Raw genomic sequence first — 24610 nt, forward strand, 5'->3', positions numbered from 1 at the left:
TCAACTGACTGGAGATGGCACAAACCCTATTTGTCATCTCTAACCTTGTATATATAAATGACATCTTTTGAAATATGGTTAAACAACTTTTCTACTGTGTTATATCCTTAGTTGCTTTTCTAATAGTTGTAATAGGCTAAGAATTAGAAAAGATCATTCTCATTTTTCAGGATTGTAGAGAATTAAAGTGCAGAATTCAAATTTTTCCTTTTAAAAAATAGTGGAAATCATCAGATAAAACAAACAAATGTATTCTCAGCTCATTGTAAAAGCATTCTATTAAGAATAGGGCAAATAAGTAAAAGACAACTGATAGTGTACTTCAGGTAGAGAATAAAAATTTAATAGTAATATAAAATAAACATATAAAAATCAAGTATTTAGTTTTAGATGTTAGAAATAATTTACATAATAAAGTTAGAATAGTACTGATAGTGCTGCAAGATAAGATTTTACTGTTCAAATTATAGATTATGCCAATCACACTATGTACTCTGGGTTTCAAAAATTATGCTTTTATTACTAAAAGCATCTGGACTTTAGATGTCACTAATGAAAGCATGTAATACCTGGCATATTGCAACTGAAGCTGTGTAACCATCATTTTAATGACCATAATGGAAATAAAAGAGGCAAACATCTCCTATCTTTGGAATGCTAGTTACCCAAACTGTCACAGTGTCCAAATAAAAACAATTCCTTTTTCTGTATTGCCTTGGAAGCATATACATGAGAGAAAATGGGGAAAAAAAAGGGGCAACTTTATGATATATGCAATGCCAATGTTAAAACTCATAAACTAATTTCTCAATATAATATTCCTGATTCTGGTCCTTAAGAAATAATTAAAGAACTCTTTAAATACCAGGAAATACGATTCTGCCATTTTTCCATAATCAAATTTTTCAATGATCTCTAAGACTGACTTTTACAGCCTGTTCCACTGAGCTAGTTCAAGGAGACACACTGGTTGAAGAAGGATGGAGAATATAAACTTTAAGGCTAAAAATTCCATCTTCAAAATGTAAAGATTTAAATAGAGCCCTTAATAAGGTTATGTAATACCAAATTGCTGGCTATGAAAACATGTAGACAGAAAAAAAGGTCATGCTTAATTAAATGAAAAACCATAGGCAAGCTTTTCATAACTTAAGTAATTCTCTCAACTTAAGGACATTTGCTCAAAGTTACCTTACTGCATTGGTAAATCTTTTTCAGAACCATAAGTCCAGTTCTGCATCAATGTCTCTTATGCTTTGGCTGCATAATTTAATAAAGTATATATTCTGTAGGCGGTTACTATAGAACTCCATGAACAAAATAAAGTAGATAAAATACTAGAATCTTAATTGAAAAATGGCATATTTCTCTTTTTCATGCAATCAGCATGCCAATCTTAAATCTGATATTTGTAGAAAATTGCTACATTTCCCACTGCAGCTTGCTTTTCTGATGAGCCAAATATAAATGCTTTCATACAGTTGAGAATTAAGAAATGTTCTGATGATTATTCATCATTATCTGTGAAAAAGAAAAAAAAATTAATTCATTTCATTGCAAATCAAACTGTATCTACTTAGTAAAAAACTCTTTTTTATGCTAAAGAAAAAGAGCTTTAATGTAGTTTTAATGTAGTTTATATTGAATATCACTTAATATTATTTACTATCACATACTCAGTGTAAAATATTCAAACAGTACAATGAAGAATAAAGTGGGAAACAAAAAGCCTATAAGCCAAAGACAGCCAATGTTAATAATTCTATTCAAATAACAAATTTCCAAAATCTAACTTTTTAAATTGTATATTTCCTCCTTAAAGCACATAATGGATATGGAAGAATAGATAAATAAGATAGATAAATAGATAAATAAGCAAGATTTATCGTGATAAAGCAAGATTATAAAATGTTAGTGGCAGAATCTAGGTGCTGAGTACATGGGTGATAAATGTGAAATTCTTTCAACTTTTACATATGATGAAAATTTTACAATATGATGAGAAAGAATAAATCATGGATATACTCCATGTCCGTTTCAGTTGTTGCATAGTATTTTTTTTTAATAGATAAGGCATAGTTAAATTAACTATTTCTACTTATAAACACATTGGTTGCTTCCAATTTTTCTTTATTTAAAAAAAATAGTTGAATAAATTAAACAGACTGCTTGGTTTAATCCTATATAGCAATCACTATCTTCCACACTGGAGCAAAAGTGATCTTTCATTAAAATTCAAGTGTCAACTCAAGTCACTGCACTACTGAAAACTCTCCACTACACCTCCCCAATAGCTCAGAATAGAACCCATGTTCCTTATGTGGACTGCAAATCCCTTCACGATTTGACCTAAATATTTCTAGTCTTAGCCACTTTCATTACCCATCTTCTCCAACTGTCCCTAGAATATATGCTTTAGTAACACTGACTTGGCTATAGATCCCCTAATACATTTTGCATGCTTCTATGTTTAAGTAAACATACTGATCTTAAGATAAACTCCCATTCATCTTTCAAAATCTAACTCCAAAATCCTCTCCTCTTGGAAGAATTACTTTAAATCTTTTATTTCTTCCAATATTGCTGGATTGCTACTTGATGGAACACATATTTTATTGCTTCCAATGTTATATCCAATGTTATCACTCTGTACTATAATTTACTTATATTTTACAATTTCAAAATGTTTCAAATAGAAAGAACACTCATGTACCTAATACTTAGAATTAATAAAAGTTAATTTGGGGTCATATTGATTTGGGATATTAAGAAAACCACATTATGGATTGAAAGCACCCTTTTCCAATCTTACTGTCCTTTCTTCTTGCCCAAGGGCATTATCGATACCCTAAACTGATGTGTCTTTTCTTCTCAAGGTTTTTTACTTTTATTGCATATATGCACACCCAAATAATATTGCCTTTAAACATTATATAAATGGTACTCTGCCCTACTTATTCCAGCATCATATTTGTGGGGCTTATCCATACTGACAGATGAAAATTTAGTTCATTTGTTTTAACTACTATAGAGAACTCCATTACATAAGTAGAGCACAACAGTTTATCTAAAATAAATGTGGAAGGAAGGTCTACAGGTGTGGACTGCCAAGATTGATATTCTATGTGAGGACTTGGTGGCCTCTGCCATTCTACTGCCGACCACAGTTATAATCCTTTCCCTTGTGGAAGAATTTTTTAAGACTAATGTGAAATAACTTACACATTTTGCTAATGTGTAAGACTAATGTGAAATAACTTACACATTTTGCTCATTCTACTTGACTTCTGACTCTGGATAACACTTAGCTAAATGGCATTAATTTTACTAATAGCTGTGGTTGTAGATGCTTACCAAACCCATAGTCTAACAGTATCAGGCAGCTAAAGAGAGGAGGCCATCTTTTGAGGACTCATTATTTTCAGTTAAATAATATGGAAATGTATTTTAGATAATCTTTTTAACGGATTTCTTAATGACACTGACACCACTTTTGTGTGAACTGGATATAATTTGCCTATCCTCTCCCTTCATTAATCTCACCCTCCTCTAAAATAGAGTATCAAAGTGTGTAAGTACCATATGCAGATCACATGGTTTAATTATTATCTCTTAATGTGGCCTAAAAGAATGATCTGTAAGACAACTAGATCTAGGGTCTAAGTATTTTCAATAAGAATGACTTTGAAATAGTTATTCTAAACCTAATCACTGTCCAACATTTAACTGTTTTGAGATTAACGATACAAAACAGCAATTTATTCGTACAGTTCCACATACATTTTAAAACCAGTTTAGCGAGTTTATATATTAGTATCTATAATTTTTACATATGAGTAAGTTGCAATATTTTAGGGGCTTCAGTAAGATATTTTAAAAAAGGTTTCTAAGGAAAGCATTTGACTAATTGCTTTGTACTTTTTCTAGGCTAAAGGAAATACTGATAGGCTTTATGATACAGAACTTCAGGATCTTCATTCCCTTTTCATTTGTGTGATATGAATTTGTATGAAATTTTGATATTGCTTCTTTTTCTTTTTTCTTAGATTGAAGACTAACAGATACACAGTATTATATTAGTATCAAGTGTACAACATTCTGATTTGATATTTATATATACTACAAAATGGTCACCACAAGGTCTAGTTACCGTCTGTCACTGTATAAAGCTGTTACAATATTATTAACTATATTCCCTATGCTGTATATTATATCCCTTGTCTTCTTTTATAACTGAAGACTGTACCTCTTAATCTCTTCACTTATTCCATCCATCCCCCCCATCTTCCCTGCTTGCTGGCAACCACTAGTTTGTTCTCTGTATCTATAAATTTGTTTCTGTTTCTTTTCTGTTTCATTTGTTTCTTTGGGCTCCACATGTAAGTAAAGTCATATGACATTTGAATTTCTCTGATTTATTTCATATAGCATAATACCCTCTAGGTCTATCCATGTTGTTGCAAATGGCAAGAATTCACTCTTTCTGTTGGCTAAGTAGTATTCCACTATGTATATTTGCCACATCTTTATCCATTTATCTATCTATGGACATTTAGGTTACTTCCATATTTTGGCTACTGTAAATATTACTGCAATGAAAATACTGCAATGAATACATATGTCTTTTTGAATTAGTGTTTTTTTTTTTTATTTTTAAGTAATCTCTACACCCAACATGGAGTTTGAATCCATAACCCAGAGATCAATAATCACATGCTCTACCAACTGAGCCAGCCAGCTCCACTGATTTAGTATTTCCATTTTCTTTGGATAAATACCTAGAAATGGAATTGCTGGATTGTATGGCAGTTCAATTTTTAATATTTTGAGGAACCTCCATACTGTTTTCCATAATGTCTGTACCAATTTACATTTCCACCAAAAGTTCCCTTTTCTCTACCTCCTTGTCACTTGCTACTTCCTGTCTCTTTCATAATAGCCATTCTGACAGGTTTAAGGTGGTATCTCTTCGTGGTTTTGACTTTTCCTTGATGGTGAGTGATGTGGAGCATCTTTACATGTGCCTGTTGGCTATCATATGTCTTCTTTGGAAAAGTGGCTATTCAGGTCCTCAGCTTTTTAAAATCAATTGTTTGGGTTTTTTTTAGTATGGAGTTTTATGAGTTCTTTATATATTTCTGATGTTAATCCCCTATTGAATATGTCTTTTTAAAAAATCTTCTCCCATTCAGGAGGTTGCCTTTTCATTTTGTTGATGGTTTCCTTTTCTGTGTAAAAGCTTTTTAGTTTGATGTGGTATCCCTTGTATATTTTTGCTTTTCTTGTCCTTGCCAGAGGAGACAGATCCAAAAAACTATTGCTAAGACCAGTGTCAAAGAACTTACTGCCTATGTTTTATTCTCAAAGTTTTATGGCTTCAGATATGATTTTAAGTCTTTAATCCATTTTAAGTATATTTTTATATATGGTGTAAGAAAATGGTCCAGTCTCATTCTTTTACATGTAGCTCTCCAGTTTTCCCAATACCACTTAGTAAAAAGACTGTCTTTCCCCTGCAATTTTTCTTCCTTTGTTGTAGTTAATTGAACATATAAGCATAAAAGCATGGGTTTATTTCTGGGCTCTCTATTCTGTTGATAGATATTGATAACATATTGATAATATGTTTCTGTTTTTGTGCTAGTTTTGATTACTACAGCTCTGCAGGATAGTTTAAAATCAGGGAGTAAAAGAGATACCTCTTTTTCTTCTTTCCCAAGACTGCTTTGGCTATTCAAGGTCTTTTGTGATTATATATAAATTTTTTTTTAAAGATTTTACTTATTTATTTGACACAGAGAGACATCACAAGCAGGCAGAGAGGCAGGCAGAGATAGAGGAGGAAGCAGGCTCCCCACCGAGCAGAAAGCCCGACGCAGAGCTTTTTTTTTTTTTAAAGATTTTATTTATTTATTTGACATGTATATAAATTTTTTGATAGGGATTGCACTGAATCTGTAGTTTCCTTTGGTAATACTGATATTTTAACCTATTAATTCTTCCAACTGATTTTGAACAATGGATCTTTCCATTTATTTGTGTCATCTTCAATTTTTTTCATCAGCGTCTTATTTTTTTCCAAGTATAGGTCTTTCACCTCCTTGGTTAAATTTATTCCTAGGTATTTTACTCATTTTGATGCAATTATAAATGGGATTGTTTTCTTAATTTTTCCTTCTGAAAGTCTGTTATTAATGCATAGAAACACAACATTTCAATTTCTTTCATAAGTGTTTTATATATAAGTTTTCAGAGTACAGATCTTTTACCTCTTTGGCTAGGTTTACTCCTAGGTATCTTGTGTTTTTTTCGTGGAATTGTAAATGGGACTGATTCCTTGATTTCTCTCTCTGCTGCTTCAATAGTGGTATACAGAAATGCAACAGATTTCTGTAATTTGATTTTGTATCCTGAGATTTTATTGAATTCATGTTTCAGTTCCAACAATTTTTTGGTGGGACCTTTTGGATTTTTCTATATAGAGTATCAGGTCATTTGCAAATAGTGGAAGTTTGACTTCTTGCCAGTTTGGATGCCTTTTGATATCTTTTTGTTGTCTGACTGCTGAGACTAGGACTTCCAATAATATTACTCAGCCATTTAAAAAAAAAAAAAATCTTGGCATTTGCAACAACGTGGATGGAGCTAGAGTATATTATGCTAAGTGAAATAAGTCAGAGAAAGACAAATACCCATATGATTTCACTCATCTGAGGAATTCAAGAAACAAAACAGATGAACATAGCAGGAGAAGATGAGCCAAACCATAAGACAGACTCTTAACTATAGAGAACAAACTGAGGGTTGCTGGAGGGGAGGTAGGTGGCTGCATGGATTAAATGGGTGGTAAGTATTAAGGAACACACTTGTGATGAGCACTCCATGTTATATGTAAGTGAAGAATCACTAAATTCTACTCCTGAAACTAATATTATACTATATGTTCTAACTAGAATTTAAATAAAAACTTGAAACTAAGAGAGAGAGAGAAACAACAGATTTCTGTATATTGATTTTGTATTGTGCAACTTTCCTGAATTCATTTATTATTTCTAATAGTTTTGAGGCAGAGGCTTTAAAGTTCTCCCTATATAGTATCCTTTCATCTGGGAAAAGTACCAGTTTTACTTCTTTCCAATTTGGATCCTTTTATTTCCTTTTCTTGTCCAACTGCTGTGGCTAGGACTTCCAATACTATCTTGGATAAAAAAGCTAAAAGTGGGCATCCTTGTTTTGTTCCTCATCTTAGAGGAAAAGCTTTTAACTTTTTACCACTAAGTATGATGATGCTTACTGTGGGTTTATCATTTACAGCCTTTATTATATTGGGGTACCTTCCCTGTATATCCATTTTCTTGTGAGTTTATATTATAAATGGATACTGAACTTTATCAAATGTTTTTATTGCATCTACTGAGATGATCATGCCTTTTATACTGTGTTTTGTTAATGTGTATCACACTGATTGACTTGTAAATACTGTACTATCCATCCGTCCCCAGAATAAATCCCACTTGATCATGGTGTATGATCCTTTTAATGTATTGTTGAATTATTTTGCTAATATTTTGTTGAGGATTCACATCTATGTTCACCAGGGATACTGGTCATAACTTTCTTTTGGTAGTGTCTTTTTCTGATTTTGGTCTCAGGGTAATGCTGGCCTCATAAAAAGAGCTTGGAAGCATTCTTTTCTCTTCAATAATCTTCAATAGCTTAAGAATGATAGATACTAACTTTTTTTTTATTTATTTTTTTTATTTATTTATTTGACAGAGAGAGATCATAAGTAGACAGAGAGGCAGGCAGAGACAGAGAGAGAGAGAGGGAAGCAGGCTCCCTGTCAAGCAGAGAGCCCGATGTGGGGCTCGATCCCAGGACCCTGAGATCATGACCTGAGCTGAAGGCAGCGGCTTAACCCACTGAGCCACCCAGGCGCCCCTAGATACTAACTTTTAAAAAATGTTTGGTAGAATTACCTGTGAATCCGTCTGGTCCTGGACTTTTATTTATTGGGAGGTTTTGTTTTGTTTTTTTGTTTTTACTCTTCAATTTCATTGCTTGTAACCAGTCTGTTCAAATTTTCTATTTCTTCCCAATTTAGTATTAGAAGACTATTTGTTCTAGGAACCTATCCATTTCTTCTAGGTTTTCTATTTGTTGATGTATAGCTGTTTGCAGTAGTCTTTTATGATCCTTTGTATTTCTATGTTATTAGTTATAATTTCTCTTTCATTTCTGATTTTATTTGGGCCCTATCTCTTTTTTTCTTGATGAATTTTGCTAAAGATTTACCAATTTTATCTTTTCAAATAGCCAACTTTGAGTTTCATTAATCTTTTCCACTGTTTGTTTAGTCTCCATTTTACTTCCTCTGTGATCTTTATTATTTCTTTCCTCTACTAACTTTGGGCTTTGGTTCTTTTTCTAATTCCGTGAAGTGTAAGTTTAGACTGTTTGTTTAAGCTTTTTATTGTTTCTTAAAATGGGCATGTATTGCTATAAACTTCCTTCTTATAATTGCTTTTGCTGGATCCCATAGATTTTGGAGCATTGTGTTTTCATTTTCATTTGTCTCAAGGTATTTTCTGATTTCCTCTATCATTTGATCCATTGGTTGTTTAGTAGCATGCTGGAGTCTCCACATGTTTGCGTTTTTTTTTCCAGTTTCCTTCCTGTAGTTGATTTCTAGTTTCATACCATTGTGGTCAGAAAAGATGTTTGATACGAGTTCAATCTTAAATGTATTGAGACTTTTTTTGTGGTTTAACATAGGATCTATTCTGGAGAATGATTCATGTGCATTTGAGAAGAATGTTCTGTTTCTGGATGGAATGTTCTGTACATCTATCAAGTCCATCTGGTCTAGTATGTTGTTCAACCGCCAATATTTCCTTATTAATTTCCTGTCTGGATGATCTACCCATTGATTTAAGAGGGGTGTTAAAGTCCCTATATTATTGTATTACTGCCAATTTCTTCTTTTGCATGTTAATATTTGCTTCCTGTATTTATGTGCTACTATGCTAGGTGCATAAATACTTACAAGTGTTATATCTTCTTGTTGGACACCTTTAACATTATGTAGGGCCCTTCTTTGTCACTTCTTATAGTCTTTGTTTCAAAGTCTAATTTCTTAAGTTCTGCTACCCCAAATTTCTCATTTCTATTTGCATGTAATTTTTTCTATCCCTTCATTTTCAGTCTGTGTGCGTCTTAAGATCTGACGTCAGTCTCTGATAGACAGCATACAGTTGGGACTTTTTTTTTTTTAATATACACTTAGTCACCCTCTATCTTTTGAGTGAAGCATTTAGTCTACTTACATTTAAAGCAATCATATACAGGTATATATCTGTCATTTTGTTTTCTTGTTGTTTCTGTAGTTCTTCTCTGTTCCTTTCTCCTCTTGCTTTCTTATGATTTAATAATTTTCCCTAGAGTTAAATTTCATCTCCTTTCCCTTATTTTTTTTTTTTTTTTGTATGTATTACAGATTTTTGGTTTGTGTTTACTGTGAAGTTCATATATAACAACTTACATATATGCCACTTTATTTTAAAACTGGTGGGTATTTATTTATTTATTTATTTATTTAGATTTTGATTTATTTATTTGACAGAGAGATCATAAGTAGGCAGAGAGGCAGGCAGGCAGAGACGAAGCAGGGAAGCAGGCTCCCTGCTGAGCAGAGAGCCCAATGTGGGGCTCGATCCCAGGACCCTGGGATCATGACCTGAGCCAAAGGCAGAGGCTTTAACCCACTGAGCCACCCAGGTGCCCCAAAACTGGTGGGTATTTAATTTTGAATGCATTATAAAAGTACTACATTTTTACTCCCTCCCACGTTGTTTAAGTTTTTGATGTCATACTTTAAAATAATCTTTTTATTTAGTGTATCCCATAAGTAATTATTGTAAATTTAATTGATTTTATTACTTTTGTCTTTAAACCTCATGCTAGCTCTATAAATCATTGATTCACTACCTGTCCTATATGTTTGCCTCTACTGGTGTGATTTTTTTCTTTTATATAATTTCCTATTCCCAGTTAAGGCCTACCTTTTCTTTTCTGCTTAAAAAAGACCCTTTGATATTTCCTTGTAAAGCTGATTTAGTAGTGATGAATTCTTGTAACTTTTGTTTGTCTGGGAAACCATGTATCTTCCCTTACAATTCTGAATATTAACCTTGTCTGGGAGAATATTCTTGGTTGTTAGTTTTTTTCCTTTTAGCACTTTGAATATATCATGCAACTCTCTTCTGGCCTGCAGAATTTCTGATGAAAAATCAGCTGATAGTCTATGGGGATTCCCTTACATGTAACTGTTTTTCTCTTGCTGCTTTAAAGATTTTCTCTTTATCTTTCATTTTTTACTTTTTTATTATGTGTCTTAGTGTGGATCTCTTTGGGATCATCTTGTTTGGGACTCTCTGTGCTTCCTGGATCCAGATGTGTTTCCTTTCCCCAGGCTAGGGATGTTTTCAGCTAGTCTTCCTTTCTTTCTTTTTTAAAAAGATTTTATTTTTTCATTTGTCAGAGAGAGAGTGTGAGTGCACAAGCAGGGGGAGTGGCAGAGAGAGGGAGAAGCAAACTCCCTGCTGAGCAAAGAGCCTGATATGGAACTTGAATCCAGGACCCCGAGATGATGACCTGAGCTGAAGGCAGATGTTAACCAACTGAGACACCCAGGCATCCCAGCTATTATTTCTTCAAATAAATTTTCTGACCCTTTCTCTATTCTCCTTCTAAGTTCCTGTAATGCAAATGTTAGTATGCTTGATGTTGTTGCACAGGTCTCTTAAACTATCCTAATTTTCTTTTCTTTCTGCTATTCAGTTTGGATGATTTAAAAAAAAAATTTTTTTTTTTAAGATTTTATTTATTTATTTGACAGAGAGAGATCACAAGCAGGCAGAGAGGCAGGCAGAGAGAGAGGAGGAAGCAGGCTCCCTGCTGAGCAGAAAGCCCGATGCGGGGCTCGATCCCAGGACCCTGAGATCATGACCTGAGCCAAAGGCAGCGGCTTAACCCACTGAGCCACCCAGGCGCCCCAAGTTTGGATGATTTTTAATATCCTGTCTTACAGTTCACTGATGTGTTCTGAGTATCATCTAATCTATTTATTCTCTCAAGTGTGTTTTTCATTTCTGTGAATATGTTCTTCCTCTCTGATTGCTTTCTTTTATTTTCTCTTTTTTGAAATTCTCTTTTTTTTTTTTTTAAAGATTTTATTCATTTATTTGACAGAGAGAGATCACAGTACACAGAGGCAGGCAGAGAGAGAGAGAGGGAAGCAGGCTCCCTGCTGAGCAGAGAGCCCGATGCGGGACTCGATCCCAGGATCCTGAGATCATGACTTGAGCCGAAGGCAACAGCTTAACCCACTGAGCCACCCAGGCGCCCATCTTTTTTGAAATTCTTATTGTGTTTAACCATTCTTCCCTGAGTTCAGTCAGCATTTTTATGACTATCATGCTGACTCTTTATCAGATAGACTGCTTATCTTCATTTTCTTCAGTTCTTTTTTTCTAAGATTTTTGTCTTACTCTTTAATTGGGACATATTCCTCCATCTCCTATTTTGCCTAACTCTTGTATCTGTTTCTATGTATGAGGTTTCTATGTAAGAGAGACAGCCTCCTACATAGGCATGTATCCTTTTGAAGCCACTCAACTATCCAAAAAACATGTCAATTCTACCCTGTACCTCAACCAACTGTTCTCAGCTTAAGGAGGAATATCAAATAAAGGTTTTCCAAATATTTGTCAAGCAAAGTTGAACCCCAAGCACATTGCTGATTACTCACAGAAAGCACTATTGAAGCAATACTTATGGAGAACTGCCCGAAGGATAAACAGTCTGAATATGAATATAACTAGACTGGTATTCTTCTCAGATTAATTAACTGGGGTCATTCTCTGACTTCATGCCATTAAATTACACTATGTCATATTATGAGAAAGAGGCCCATGAAATCCAAATACTGTAAAAATTACTGAAGATAATTTTTAGTTCACTATATAGCGCTGATTTATAAAACAGGATCCAAGACCTCCATAAAATCAGAAATATTCAAGTTCCAGATAATGTTTACATTTTATGTATTAATTTTGAAAACAAAAATAGTATTTCAATATTTAAAGGAAAACCATCTGTTTTACAGTAGTAGTTCTTAACTGACAGATATTTTGAAAGACTAAGACTTGAGTTTTTCACTAAGATCTATGGACTTAGATTCTTTTTTTTTTTTTTTTAAGATTTTATTTAATTATTTGTCAGAGAGAGAGAGGGAGAGAGAGCAAGCACAGGCAGACAGAATGGCAGGCAGAGGCAGAGGGAGAAGCAGGCTCCCTGATGAGCAAGGAGCCCGATGTGGGACTCGATCCCAGGACGCTGGGATCATGACCTGAGCCGAAGGCAGCTGCTTAACCAACTGAGCCACCCAGGTGTCCCTGGACTTAGATTCTTAAAGTCTAAAAAATATCCTCTTTAAAGGAATCTACAAGTTATTAAAATTTGAGGAATACTATATGATTGTACCCTCTTTTTAAGAATCATGGGGAAATTATTCTTTTGTTTCAATACTAAAAATAGCTGACTTCTGAGTGATATGTTTTGTCTCAAGAACAGTGACTTATGTAATTAATTAGGTTTCCTGCTTTGCTAGAAAGATAAGCACCAAATTTATGACCTATTCTCACAAAATGTAGAGACCCTCTGAACATTAACTTTGTATTCTCACCTCATTCTTGGCTTCATAATCATTGCTTATGCTCATTTGCCTGATATGCTGACTTTCCCAAGCCCTTGTACTCTATATATTTTTAAGTGCAACATTAAATTTTTTGACAAGATAGAATAAACTTTATAAAAATTTATATTGCTAAAATTAAGCAACATTTTAAAAATCTCAAATCCTCAAATCACTTTAGCATACTAATTGTATCTTTAAAGTAATTTTGACAGATATTCTAGAACAGAATTCTTGTTCAAAATATTCAATCAGTTTACAAATCACTTTAAAAAATTAAGATCAGGGCACCTGGGTGGCTCAGTGGGTTAAAGCCTCTGCCTTCGGCTCAGGTCATGGTCCTAGTGTCCTGGGATCGAGCCCCACATCGGGCTCTGTGCTCTGCAGGGAGCCTGCTTCCACCTCTCTCTATCTGTCTGCTTCTCTGCCTACTTGTGATCTCTGTCTGTCAAATAAATAAATAAAATCTTTAAAAAAAAATTAAGATCATTACTTCACGGTGAGATACCTAAAAACTATAAGACCACAAATATATCTTATATCTTGATTCCCACTTCATTCACTAAGCTTGACTTCAAGAAACTTTAAAACTTTGTCCAAAAAAAAATCCTACATGTGCCCAGAATAAAGACTCATACAAAGAAAGACTATCAAAAGAACCTGGTATATAAGCTGTCAGTGAAATTCCAAAAGTTCCAAGATATTTTGTGTAATGGAGAATCTTAATTAAATTTATATCTCTACTTTAAAGAAACTATTATTTATTTGGATATTAAGTTCTGACATTTTCCCCCCAAAGTGATGTTATAGTTCTTCAACACTTCTTTAAAGGAAAACAGCTCCCTTAAGGATCAACAGATTAGCGGATATGGAAGAACATATCAGTAATCTAGAAGACAGGGAAATGAAAAGCATCCAAGCTGAATGTCAAAAAGAGAAAAAAATTTTTTAAAATGAGGATAGGTTTAGGCATCTCTTAGACAACACCAAGCAAACAAACATTTACATTATAGGGGTCCCAGAAGAAGAAGAAGAGAAAGGGGATAGAAAACTTACTTGAGGAAATAATAGCTAAAAAGTTTCCTAACGTGGGAAAGGAAATAGACATTCAAGTCCAAGCACAGGGAGTTCCAAGGAGGTCCATACCAGGACACATAATAATTAAAATGTCAGAGGTTAAGGATGAAGAAAGACTTTTAATGGCAGCAAGAGAGAAACAAAAAAACCTATGAGGAAAACCAATAAAACTCTCAGCTAATTTATCAGTAGAAATTTTGCAAGCCAGAAGAAAGTAGAATATATTCAAGATGCTGAAAGGAAAAAAACCTGAAACAAAGAACACTCTACCTGGCAAATTATCCTTCACATTTGATGGAAAGATAGAGTTTCCTAGACAAAAAAAGATAAAGGAATTTATTACTACTAAATCAGCCTTATAAGAAATGTTAAAGGGAATTCTTTAAGTTGAAAAGAAATAGCTAAAATTAGACATAAGAAAATGATGAAAAGGATGTACAATGTGACAACACATACATTAAATGTGGAGGAGAGAGAAAAAAAGTTTTTTAAGAATGTGTTTGAACTTAAACTACCATCAAATTAATATAGACTGCTGTATAATTAGGATGTTATATTTGATCCTCATGGTAACCACAAACTCAAAACTTGTAATAGATACACAAATAAATAAAATAAAAAGTCAAACATAATACTATGGAAATTCATCAATCACAAAGAAAGATAGCAAGAGAAGAAGGGAACAGACAACTACAATAATTACCAGAAAACAACAGAATGGCAATGAGTACATACATATCAATTACTTTAAATGTAAATGCCTTAAATGGTCCAATCAGAAGATACAGGGTGGTGGGATGGATTAAAAAAAAGAAAACACACACACACACACACACACACAACCCATCTATATGCTGCCTACAAAAGAGTCACCTCAGATCTAAAGACACATATAAACTAAAAGTGAAGGGATGGAAAAATATTTACTGAGCAAAGGGAAGCAAGGAAAAAAAAAAAAGCCATGGCAGCAATGTTTTATATTAGACAAAATAGACTTTAAAACAAAGACTGCAAGGGCTCCTGGGTGGCTCAGTCAGTTAAGTGTTTGCCTTTGGGTCAGGTCATGATCTCAGGGTCCTGGGATTGAGTCCTTTATGAGGATCTCTGCTCATCAGGGAGCCTGCTTCTCCTTCTCCTCCCCACTCATGCTCTCTCTTATCTCTCTCTCTCTAATAAATAAAAAAAATCTTTAAAAAAATAAAAAATAAAACAAAGACTGCAACAAGAGACAAAAAGAGCATTACATAATGATAAAGGGGTCAATCCAACAAGAGGATATAACAATAGTAAACTTCTATGCACCCAACACTGGAGCACCTTAAATACATAAAGCAAATATTAACGGACATAGAGAAACTGATGGTAATATAATAATAGTAGGGGACATTAACACTCCACTTACATCAATGGCTTGATCATCCAGGCAGGAAATCAAAAGGAAAGAGTATCTTTGAATGACACATTAAACCAGAAGGACATCATAGATAAACAGAACATCCCATATCAAATCAACAGAATACATATTCTTTTCAAGTGCACATGGAACATTCTCCAGAATAGATCATGTTTGGCCACAAAACAACCCTTAGTAAATTTAAGAAAAATGAAATCATACCATGGATTTTCTTCTGACCACAACAGTGTGAAACTAGAAATAAATCACAAGATAAAAATTGGAAAAAAAAACAAACACATGGAGACTAAACACCATGATACTAAACAACCAATGGGTTAACGAAACAAAGAAGAAACCAAAAAATACATGGAAACAAATGAAAATGAAAGCACAATGCTTCAAAATCTCTGGGACACAGCAAAAGCAGTTCTAAGACGGAAATAAAGTGACAGAGGCCTATGTCAAGAAACAAGAAAAAGCTTAAATAAACAATCTGCCCTTACACCTAAAGCAACCAGAAAAAGAACAAAGCCCAAGCTGAGTTAAAGGAAGGAATATAATAAATTCAGAGCAGGAAAAAATGAGACAGAGACTGAAAAAGCAATAGAAAAAAAAAAAAATCAATGAAACCTAGAGCTGGTTCTTTCAAAAGATAAACAAAATTGATAAATCCTTAGCCAGACTCATCAAGAAAAAAGAGAAAGGACCCAAATTAATAAAATCAAATGAGAGAGAAGTAACAATTGACAACACAGAAATACAAAGGATTGTAAGAGAATGCTATGAAAAATCACATGCTAACAAACTGGACAAGTAGGAGAAATGGATATATTCCTAGAAACATACAATCTTCCAAAACTGAGTAAGGAAGAAATAGATAATCTGAACAGATTACTGGTAAATAAATTGAATTTATATTTAAAAAATAAAAGTCCAGGGCCGCCTGGGTGACTCAGTCCTTAAGCATCTGCCTTTGGCTCAGGGCGTGATCCCAGGGTCCTGGAATCGAGCCCCGCATCTGGCTCCCTGCTCAGCGGTATGCCTGCTTCACCCTCTCCCACTCCCCCTGCTTGTGTTCCCTCTCTCGCTGTGTCTCTCTCTGTGAAATAAATAAATAAAATCTTAAAAAAAAAAAAAAAGTCCAGAACCAGCTAGAGTCACAGACAAATTCTACCAAACATTTAAAGAATTAAATACCTATCCTCTTCAATCTATTCCAAAAACAGAAGAAGGAAAGGTTCTAAATACATCCTGTGAGGCTAGCATTACCTTCACACCAAAACTAGACAAAGATACCATAAAAAGAAAAAACAAACAAACAAACTACAGGCCAATATCCCTAATGAACATGCAAAAATTCCCAGCCAACTGCATTCAACAATACATTCAAAGGATCATCCATCATGATATTCCAAGGATGCAAGGACAGTTCAATATTCACAAATCAATCCATGTGACATACTGCATTAACAAAACAAAGGATAAAAATCACATGATCATCAGTAGATGCAGAAAAACCATTTTATAGAATTCAACATCCCTTCATGATAAAAACTCTCCACAAAATAGGTTTAGAAGGAACATACCTCAACATAATAAAGATCATATATGAAAGCTCCATAGCTAACATCATACTCAATGGTGAAAACCTGAGAGCTTTTCCTTTAACATTAGGAACAAGACAAGTTATGCCCACTCTTTCCACTATTACTCAACACAACAGCAAGTTCTAGCCACAACAATCAGATGATAAAAAGAAGTAAGAGGCATCCAAATTGGTAAAAAAGTTAAACTGTCACTATTTGCAGATGACGTGATAGTATACAAAGAAAATCCTGAAGGCTCCACCAAAAAGTACTAGACAAAAGAAATAATTCAGTAAAGTCTCAGGATATAAAATTAATATCCAGAAATCGGTAGCATTTCTATACACTAATAATGATGTAGAAGAAAGAGAATTGAAGAAAACTATCCCATTTACAACTGCACTAAAAAGAATAAAATACCCAGGAATAAACCAAAGTGGTAAGAGACCTGTTCTCTGAAAACTATAAAACACTGAAGAAAGAAATTGAAGATGACACAAACAACTGGAAAGACAGTCCATGCTCATGAAGTATAAGAATTAATATTGCCAAAATGTATTACCCAAAGCGATCGACAGATTCAATGCAATCCCTGACACAATACCAAGAGTATTTTTCACAAAACTAGAATACTCATATTTGTATTAACTACAAAAGAACCCAAATAGCCAAAGCAATCTTAAGAAAATCAAAGCTGAAGTTATCATTATTCCAGATTTCAAGATATACTACACACCTGTAGTAATCAAAACTGTATGGTACTAGCATCAAAAGAGACATATAAATCAATGGAAGAAAATAAAGAGCCCAGAAATAAACCTTTAATTATATGGTCAATTAATCTATGACAATGGAGGCAAGAATATACAATGGGGAAAAGACAGTCTCTTCAATAAATGCTGGTGGAACAATTAGACAGCTACATGTAGAAGAATGAAACTGGACAATGCCCTAACACCATACACAAAAATAAACTAAAGACCCTAATATGAGATTGGAAACCATAAAAATCCTAGAAGAAAATAGGAATTTCTCTGACATCAGCCATAAAAACATTTTTCTAGATATGTCCCTTCAGGGAAGGGAAACAAAAGCAAAAGCAAACCATTGGGATTCCATCAAAATAGAAAGCTTCTGCACAGTAAAGGACAACATCAACAAAAGAAAAAGGCAACTTATTTAATGGGAGAGGATATTTGCTAATGATATATCTGGTAGGGGGTAAATACCCAAAATATACAAACAACTTATACAAACCCACACCAAAAAAACAAAAACCCAAATAATCTGATTTAAAAATGGGCAGAGAATATAAATAGACATTTTCCCAAAGAAGACATATAGATAGCTGACAAGCACATGATAAGATGTTCAATATCACTAATCATTGGAGAAATGCAAATCCATAATGAGATATTACCTTACATAAGTGAGAATGGCTAATATCAAAAAGACAAGAAATAACAAGTACTGGTGAGGATATAGAGAAAAAGGAACCCTCACACACTGCTGATAGAAAGTAAACTGGCACAGCCATTGTGGAAAACAGTAATGGGAGCTCTTAAAAAATTTACAAATAGAAATACCATTTGATAGAACAATTCCACTACTGGGTATTTACCCCAAAAAAATGAAGTCACAAATTCGAAAAGATATATGTATCCCTATGTTTATTGCAGCATTAAACAATAGCCAAGATATGGAAGCAACCTAAGTGTTCATCAATATATGAATGGATATGATGATGTATGTGTGTGGAATATCACACAGCCATAAAAAAGGATGAGAGTGGGTCCTTTGTGACAACATAAATGGAACCAGAGGTATTTTGCTAAGTAAACTAAGTCAGACTGAGAAAGAGGAATATCATATTCCACTCATGTGTAGAATCTAAAAATAAATAAAGAGAATAAGGAAACAAAAAGCAGAATCAGACTTACAAATATAGAAAACAAACTAATGGTTGACAGAGACAAGGTTGAGAGGACAGGCAAAATGGGTGAAGAGGAGTTTGGGATACAGGCTGCCAGTTACGGAAGTACCAAATCATGGGAAGAAAAGGCATAGTATAAGGAATAAAATTAATGATGTAATAGTATTGTATGGTGACAGATGGTAGCTATATTTGTGGTAAGCATACCATAAAGTATAAACTTGTCAAGTCAGTATGCTATACACAAGAAACTAATTTAAAATTGTGTGCCAACTTAAGTCAAATAAAAAAATTAAAAAGAAAAGAAAGGAGCTCCTTTAAGTTTCTTTTGCTAGGTTTTATAGCACTACCATACATATGAAACATTATTCTGTTTTTGCCTATTTGTGATCATCTTAATTATTAAATGGGCTAAAGAAAATCATAATTAATAACATATGCAGTACTAATTACTGGCGTATATTAGATCCATTACTTGTTGCTAATGACCCCAACATTTTCTTGATAGTTATTTTGTTAAGGTAAGAATACTAATGAAGATGCAGTGGTTTTTGAATCATAAGGTAAAAGTACTCACTGTACCTGATGATTTTTTGGTTTTGACTTAACAATAATTATTAAAGTTTTTAGAAGATTTTTACTTACATTTAACCAACTCAAAAACTTTTTTTTTTTTTTGGCTGAGCTTTATGGTCAATATAAATAAGTATATAACCTAACTAAGTAAAGTTGCTCCTAAAATAAAAGACATTCTTGAATTTGATTTTAGGAAACCTGATTTTTCATGAGTCAATATATCAAATACTTTTATTGAAAGCCTGGCTCGAAATACCTGAACTGAGTATTAATGCTCCACTTGTATGAACGCTAAATCCAGGTATTCATCATCTTGTGCCCAAAGGCATCTACAGCTTCAAAACAGATCTTATTTGCAATTTTAATACCCTCCAAGTTATCCAGAATACTACTATGAGACTGAACTTTATAAAATATCTCCTTCATCCTGTCAGTTCTTTCACTTCACGAATCTTCAATGATTTCCTCTATGTATGTATTTTAAACACTTCACAGTATCTAATCACAAAGACTAATTTTCTAATTTAAATTCCAGTTAGTTAACATACAGTGTAATATTAGTTTCAGGTGCACAATGCAGTGATTCAACACTTCCATACAATGAAGACTATTTTCAATAAGAAGCTTCCAATATTAACTCTAATATACATTAATTTTCACTGTTTTCTGACAAGTTATGGCTCTACATTTCTTTCCATTTTTTACAATCCAAGCTTCTCTTGTCTAATTCCTACTGCACTGAAAAGTATTTTAGAATATGCATTTTATACATAGTTCTACACTTTCATATACTTATGTCTCATCTTCCAAATTCAACATGTAAGCAAAGACTACGTCTTTTAATGTCCATAGTAATAAAGTACTAGGCTACAAAAGCACTTGATAAGTACTTTCAAAACAATTCATAGTATATTGAAATAGTGATCATCCTTTTACAGCAGTGGAAACTGAAACTTAAATCACTTAATGTCACATTACTAGCTTGTCACAGAGTCAGGACTATACCACTGGTCTGGTACCATGTTTAGTGCTCTTGACTAAATTTAAGGGGAAACACCATTTTTAACTTTAATAATTTTCAGTAAAGTTCTAATATTTTTTAAGTGATTCTGTAGGTAAATATTTTCCAAATATAAAAATGGTTTACATCCAAATCACTATAAATGAATTCCATTTACTGTGAATGGAAGAGATTATATTTGGTATTACTTAGGAGAAATTATACATATTGCTGAAGCATGTATGTCTAAAGGTTTACTTCTACATCGTTGATAAGAAAGTATTCTAATTTCTAGAGCTGTCCAATAAGGAGTCGTTAAAAAAAACTCATTCAAATGTTACTTATAAATTAAGTAAAATAAGAACTTAAAGGACTTAAGTCAATAAAAATGATAGAATCAGTTAATGTATATGACATGGTTAATTTTATAATTGCTCATAAGTACCAGGATATGATTCCAATATAGATTTCACCAAAACGCATGTGATAAAAAGCTCAGCAATTTACATTTGTCATCCTGTTTTTTGCACATTTACTTAAGATATAAAGACAGGAAATCTTACCTTCTTGATAGGCTCCATCTGCCATGACTAAATGAAGAATCTTGGCATAAAGATGTTCATGTTCATTTCCTAAAATATCCTGAACTATTGTTGAACAAATCTCAATATTTTCATCTTCATCTTCATGAATAGCCTATACCAAATTTCCAAATATAAATATATGATTATTAACATTCTCTAGAGGCCTTGTTATTTATAATAAATCCAACGACCTATAAAAATCACTGACATTTCACTAATAATTCAAAAAGAGCATATTTCAAAATTAATTTTTTTTTTTTAAAGTAGGCTTCACATCCAAGGTGGGGCTTGGACTCATGACCCCCGAGATCACGAACTGGATGCCCCAAACTTAAAATGTTTTTTAATTGACATTTTACTTACTTTTATTTTCTCATAAACCTCAAAGAATTTTTCAAAGCCTATTTCCTGCTCCAGGTGAAGTCTCAGTTCCTCTAAATGGTTAAAGACACTATCATATTCACATTCACTAGTAATTTCACCATCACTGTTATCTAAAAAACAGAAATTAAAAGAAGATATTTTATGACTAAAAAGAATAAATAAAATCTTTAAAAAATAAAAAAAGAATGAATAAAATAATTCTGACCCAAACAGACTAAAATTCTTTTTGATGAGTGACATCACTGAAAGACTACTTGTACTTAAAATATAAGGTTTTGTTATACAATTATTGTCTTTTAGGGAGGAAATCAATGTATATACAAATGTCTTAACAAGACTGTTACTTTGGGAATCTTTTCTTTTATAGACATAAACAGTAAACCAGATTAAAAACATTCTAACGGAGTAAAAAATGAAAAAAGCATACCCATATGTTTTGTGCTGCAGCAAACCAACCATAACTGTGTTTAAAAATTTGACATTAAACATGAGCTAAAACATGAAAAAGCATGCAGGAGGCAGATGACTTATGCTACATATTATAAAACTTCAGTAAAGCATTTAGAAAGTATTATAAATGCTATATATGTTTTATGTCATGTACATGTCCAAGCACTTTATGTTATCTTTAGTACTAGAAAAATACGGCAAGAAAGATAAGAAAACAATAAAAATATTTCAAAAGCATTCCCAAAATTTAATGGGAAAGAAATGGAACAAATGTATATGGGCATTTGTGTGAAAATAAAAAGAATGAATAAAAGTCAGAGACACAGAAGGATACTTCAGTTTTATTTAAATTAGAAAACTTCCTATCAGGTACCAGAAAAATACACTCTGAGTGAAATATGTGTATACACTGAAAAAAAAAAAAAAAAGCCCCATGTACCTGAGTGCCATTCTTCATTTAGGGCACTTTCACTGCTGGGATTGTCATCCTCATCTACCAGATCTGTCCCATTTGCAGTCTGCTCTATGTCACTGTTCTTTAAGACTGATTCTTCCTCCTCACTGTATTCTTCACCAGGTTGTTCCCTAAGTAACTGTTCCATAGAGGCCTGAAGCTCTTGTAAATCTGTGTCAGTTTCTTCAAAAACACTGAAATTTTAAAAAATTAAACATTACCAAAATGTCACCTTATTTTGAAATTTTACTTCAATATACATGCACTCCTTTCTGCTTAAAAGTACTAATAGTAGATAAAAAGAAATCTGAAAAAACCTACATAGTGGTTTTTAACAAAGTAACTGAAGATTAATACAATTATAAATATAGCACATTACACATATTCTGGAATACATAAGCTGGAAGATGAACTTGTTTAAAATGATCCTGATCTGCTAAAAGAGAATAAAATAACGTAACTATCAATATTATTCATTGCTTAAATTTTGAAAGACTGTTTCAGTATTTTAAGGGGCTAGACTAAAGAGATTTTTTTACATGCTTTCTAAAAAAAATACTGAATATTCAAATATTTTTCTTCTATGTAATTTTGAACATTTAGTAAAATCTTTGTGTGGATGTATAATAGTAGTATACTATATGAAAGGCTTTCCATATAAACACTCATTAGACATTTGAACACCTGAACATTATATGTTCAGGTGAATAGTATGACCTAGTAAATAAAATAGTCATCAGAAATCTTTAGATGCTTATTCTTTTTTTTTTTTTTTTAGGATTTTATTTATTTATGTGTCAGAGAGAGAGGAGCGAAAGTGAGCACAGGCAGACAGAGTGGCAGGCAGAGGCAGAGGGAGAAGCAGGCTCCCCGCTGAGCAAGGAGCCCGATGTGGGACTCGATCCCAGGATACCGGGATCATGACCCAAGCTGAAGGCAGCTGCTTAACCAACTGAGCCACCCAGGTGTCCCCCTAGATGCTTATTCTTGAAAGCATTTCTAAAATACATAACAAATGGACTTTACTGAGTAATTAGAATATACTAACCATAATAATCTCCACTGGATTATCTTGTTTCCAAGGCATTGCTCAGGATATTAATTTTACTTTCAAGGGATTACAGATGTTGGAATTAATTAATTTATGTAAATAATACCCTTGATTTATATAGTACTTTAGTTTATTAAGCAGTTTTAGCCTATTACTAAAATTTTATCTACACATAACTCATAATTCATTTTAGAGATACGGACACAGAATTAAAGTGTTTAAATTATTTGCTCAAGGTTATACAATCAATAAATAGCAAATAAAGATTGAAATCTAGGTCTTCTCATCACTTCTCATCACTTCTCAAAATACCCCAAGAATGTACTCATCAACTTTATTTCTCTTAATTTGCCTCTTTCTACTAAAGTGGCATGCAAAGGGAAAAGTCTGTAGATTAAGAGTTAATTGAAATTTTAGGTAAGTGAAGTCTTCTGAAAGAGATTATGTACGATGTTGACGATTTCATCCACCAGAAAAGTGATGCTGAATAGAACATAAAAGCTGATTAAAGCCTTAAAGTTTAGATTCCAGTCAAACAAGTATTTACTGAAAACTAATATAGAGATGGTATTACACAAGATCTTAAATAAAACTTCCATTAATGGAAAAGAAAATACTCTTTTAAAGTAGAAATATCTTTATCTAGTATTTATGTGTACAAACTTCTACACTACAACTTTGTAGCAGATATAGAAAAGCAAAGCATCTAATTAGAATGAGAGAATATGTCTAATTTTATGGATCACCCTATTAGTAACATTTAACTTTATATTTAATTACAAGACTAACATAATATGCACATCTGCTATGTACCATTACAACAATGATTAAATAATCTGTTGACAAAATCTTACAATGGCCAACCCAGAGGAATTAGTGCCCAGCACAGATGGTATTAAAGTAAATGGGGCTGCCAAGTCTGCCATTATAAGAAAAGTATAAGATTAACATATTTTTTAAAAGATCTATTTTAAAATCTGGCCTTGAATTCACATTTTAGTAGATTTTATTGTATGACCTTGAGTTTGGACAAAAAGAAAGAAAAGAAAAAGAAAAAGAAAAAAATCCCAAGGAAAATTTTGTGGTATGGACTAATTTACTTTAAAAAATAACTTGGTTTTCAAAATTTTAAGTTAATATTAAAAGCTCCTAAACTTAAATTTTAAAATAAAATTCTGTCATCAACTAGTAATTAAAAGAACACAAGCCACAAACAAGTTGCTGTGTAGTCAGATAAAAACTGATGACTTTATAAACACTTAGAGGAAAAACTGTACTTAGCACTCTGTCAACCACAAAGGTGCTGATACGTTGTCATGTTCCCCAAGAGGCTCAATAAAAACACATGAAGTGCTGATGACTACC

At 33.0% G+C, this 24610-nt stretch overlaps 1 protein-coding gene across 2 annotated transcripts in view; it reads right to left on the reverse strand.

Annotated features, from left to right (window-relative positions):
• Nucleotides 1-318: 318 nt before the first annotated feature.
• The window catches only part of LOC111157092 (NIMA related kinase 1), a 218060-nt gene continuing 193768 nt past the window's right edge, over nt 319-24610 (reverse strand). For both annotated transcript variants that reach the window (XM_022518338.1, XM_022518328.1), the window contains 4 exons: nt 22180-22388; nt 21270-21400; nt 20886-21018; nt 319-1521 (listed from right to left, as the gene is read on the reverse strand). In XM_022518338.1, the coding sequence (XP_022374046.1) occupies nt 1508-1521; nt 20886-21018; nt 21270-21400; nt 22180-22388 (487 nt within the window). In that variant the 3' untranslated portion in view covers nt 319-1507. The remainder of the gene's footprint in view (nt 1522-20885; nt 21019-21269; nt 21401-22179; nt 22389-24610) is intronic.

The sequence above is a fragment of the Enhydra lutris genome, unplaced genomic scaffold, assembly GCF_002288905.1.
Source record: "Enhydra lutris kenyoni isolate GAN:26980312 unplaced genomic scaffold, ASM228890v2 scaffoldscaffold3, whole genome shotgun sequence".
Lineage (NCBI taxonomy): Eukaryota > Metazoa > Chordata > Mammalia > Carnivora > Mustelidae > Enhydra > Enhydra lutris.